A 3007-nucleotide genomic window follows, 5' to 3' on the forward strand; every position below is an offset into this window, starting at 1 on the left:
TTATAATTAGATACAAATATTCAAGGTATTCAATTTAAGTCTGGACTACTCGGAATATAATATACTACATGAATATTATATAAATTATATAGTATTCATAATCAAATATTATACCACATAAATATATCTATTATATAGATTTTCATAAGAAGTTTTATACACTATGTAGATTTTCACATGGATTTTCATACACCATCTGGATTCTCAGATGGATTTTCATACATCATCTGGATTCCCAGATGGATTTTCATACACCATGTGGATTCCCAGATGGATTTTCATACACCATCTAGATTCCCAGATGGATGTTCATACACCCTGTGGATTTCCACATGGATTTCCATACACCATATGGATTTCCATATGGATTCCCATACACTGTATGGATTCCCATATAGGATTTTTAATATCCTATATGGATTCCTAGGCATTCCCATGGGTTCCCATGGGAATTCATCTGGTTTTTTTCAACAGGGATCGTATCAGCTGATATAGAGAAGATGTACAGACAGAACTTAATCAGTCCCGAGCAACAACCTCTACAAAGGATCTTGTGGCGGATCAAAGGCGAAGAGCTTATATCTACATTCGAGCTAAACACACTTACTTACGGTACGGCGTCAGCTTCTTTCTTAGCTACCAGATGTCTAATGGAGTTGGCAAACGAGTTCACAGATCAAGTCCCGAAAATAGCAAAGGTCATTCGAAAAGACTTCTACATGAACGACTTGCTAACAGGAGCTAACAGTATCGATGAAGCAAAGGAAATCATACAAGAACTGTCGTACATTCTTGAAACAGCAGGATTCAAGCTGCGAAAATGGCTATTGAACGAACCTTTGATAACAGCAAACATCCCAACAGAAGACAAGCTTCCGGAAGGCGTCGAATTCACAGATGGAAAACAAATGAAGACACTAGGAACTTACTGGCGGGCGCAGTCCGACGACATTCAAGGTGAAAGAAGACACACAAACAAAGATAACGAAGAGACACATCCTGGCCGAAATAGCAAAGATATTCGATCCTTTAGGAATCCTCGGTCCATGCAATATCATAGCCAAAATATTGTTGCAAAAATTATGATTGTATAAGCTATCGTGGGACGAATCCTTACCAGCAGAGTTACATGAAAAATGGTCAGCCTTCCGCAAACAAAGCAAGAAATAAACAAGATCAAGATTCCGCGCAGTGTTGTAGGTAAAGATTGCACAAGCTTGCAATTACACGCATTCGCAGACGCATCACTAAACGCATACGGCGCCTGCGTATACATCAGATCACAAAGTCCCGAAGGAAATTATCAGGTATCATTGTTATGTGCAAAAAATAGAGTAGCACCTCTCCAGCAGCAAACCATCCCTTGTTTGGAGTTGTGCGCAGCCCTCCTTCTCGCCCGCCTGGTGGCCAAGGTAGTACAGTCGCTTGGAATCTCCTTCGACAAGATCACTTGTTGGAGTGACTCAACAATAGTGTTGAGTTGGCTACGAACACAATTAGGCACATTGCAAACGTTTGTGTCAAATCGCGTGGCCAAAATACGTTTAACGAAGGCATATGAATGGCGACACGTTCCCACAGCAAAAAACTCTGTAGATTTACTCTCACGTGACTTAGAAGCAGGCAAGCTAAACAAGCCAAGGCTTTGGTGGAACGGATCGTCATTTCTACCAAAGGACGCTAGCAATTGGCTACAAACACGCATCATAGAGAATAGCTTATTGGAAGTCAAGGAAGAACATTGCATGTTCGAACAAGTTGCGTTCCGCAGAACCATCGATTTTTGAAGGCAAGTCTAGTGCGAAGCGTCTCATTCGAACTATAGCGTATTGCAGGCATTTTGCAAATAATTGCAAAGACAAAGGCTAGCGCAGAACAGATCCCATTGCTGCGGTGGAACTCAACAAGACATTGCACATGCTCTTAAAAATAGCTCAAAGGGAATCATACTCTAAAGAAATAAAAGATATAGTAGCTAACAAACGCAATTCTGCTCAGATTAAGAAATTGAATCCTTTGAATCCATTTATCGATAGCGAAGGCATTTTACGAGTAGGTGGCAGGCTAGGAAATAAAATTCAAATTTCGATAATAATAAGAAGCATAATCCGATAATATTGTCTACAAAGCACCTGTTTACAAAACTACTCTTTAAAGACGAGCATCTACGACTATTACACGCAGGACCTCAATTGCTCTTGTCTTCCATACGCGAAAAATTATGGGTAGTTGGCGGTAGAAACTTAGCAAAGCAAATAGTACACGATTGTATTAGATGTTTTCGAAATAAGCCACGACAGGCACAGGCTTTAATGGGTGAATTACCCAAGGCTCGCGTATCGGTTAGTATGCCATTCCATGTCACGGGCGTAGATTACGCGGGTCCGTTTTCGATAAAAGACAGAAAAGGTAGAGGATGCAAAACAAGTAAATGTTACATATGCCTATTTATTTGTTTTGATCAAAACTGTTCATTTAGAGTTAGTTTCAGACATGACTTCTGAAGCGTTTATCGCGGCGCTCAGACGATTTTCAGCTCGACGTGGTAAGCCGGCTCATATCTACTCCGACAATGGAGCGAGCTTTGTAGGTTCCAATAGGGAACTAAAAAAGCTAGGCAAGCTGATGGAAAAGGAAGGTGCAAGCATTAGCGAAGCCATTAACGACATGGGAATTAATTGGCATTTCATTCCCGCTTACTCCCCCCATTTTGGAGGATTGTGGGAGTCAGGTGTTAAAGCAACCAAATATCACCTGAAATGTATCGCAAGTAACCTAGCGTTAACCTTCGAAAAATTTAGTACATTACTCTCTCAGATCGAAGCTACGTAAAATTCACGTCCGTTAACACCACTATCATCTGACCCAAACGATCTCACACCTTTGATCCCGGCTCATTTTCTTATTGGCCGTACGTTTACATCAGTAGTGAATCCGTCACTACACATCTGTCAGGAAATAAGTTGTCTAGATGGCAGTTGGTTCAGAGTTTAAACCAGCATTTTTA

The 3007-nt window shown here is 40.7% G+C and overlaps 1 protein-coding gene across 1 annotated transcript; it reads left to right on the top strand.

Annotated features, from left to right (window-relative positions):
- Window positions 1-1136: 1136 nt before the first annotated feature.
- On the top strand, window positions 1137-2770 carry LOC105461353 (the record flags this gene model as incomplete). Its single annotated transcript, XM_011707853.1, has 4 exons — window positions 1137-1757; window positions 1870-2052; window positions 2130-2427; window positions 2480-2770. Coding segments are annotated over exons 1-4 (1393 nt in total), but the record flags the coding sequence as incomplete, so codon positions are not given.
- Window positions 2771-3007: the final 237 nt, after the last annotated feature.

The sequence above is a fragment of the Wasmannia auropunctata genome, unplaced genomic scaffold (assembly GCF_000956235.1).
Source record: "Wasmannia auropunctata unplaced genomic scaffold, wasmannia.A_1.0 LD291866.1, whole genome shotgun sequence".
Lineage (NCBI taxonomy): Eukaryota > Metazoa > Arthropoda > Insecta > Hymenoptera > Formicidae > Wasmannia > Wasmannia auropunctata.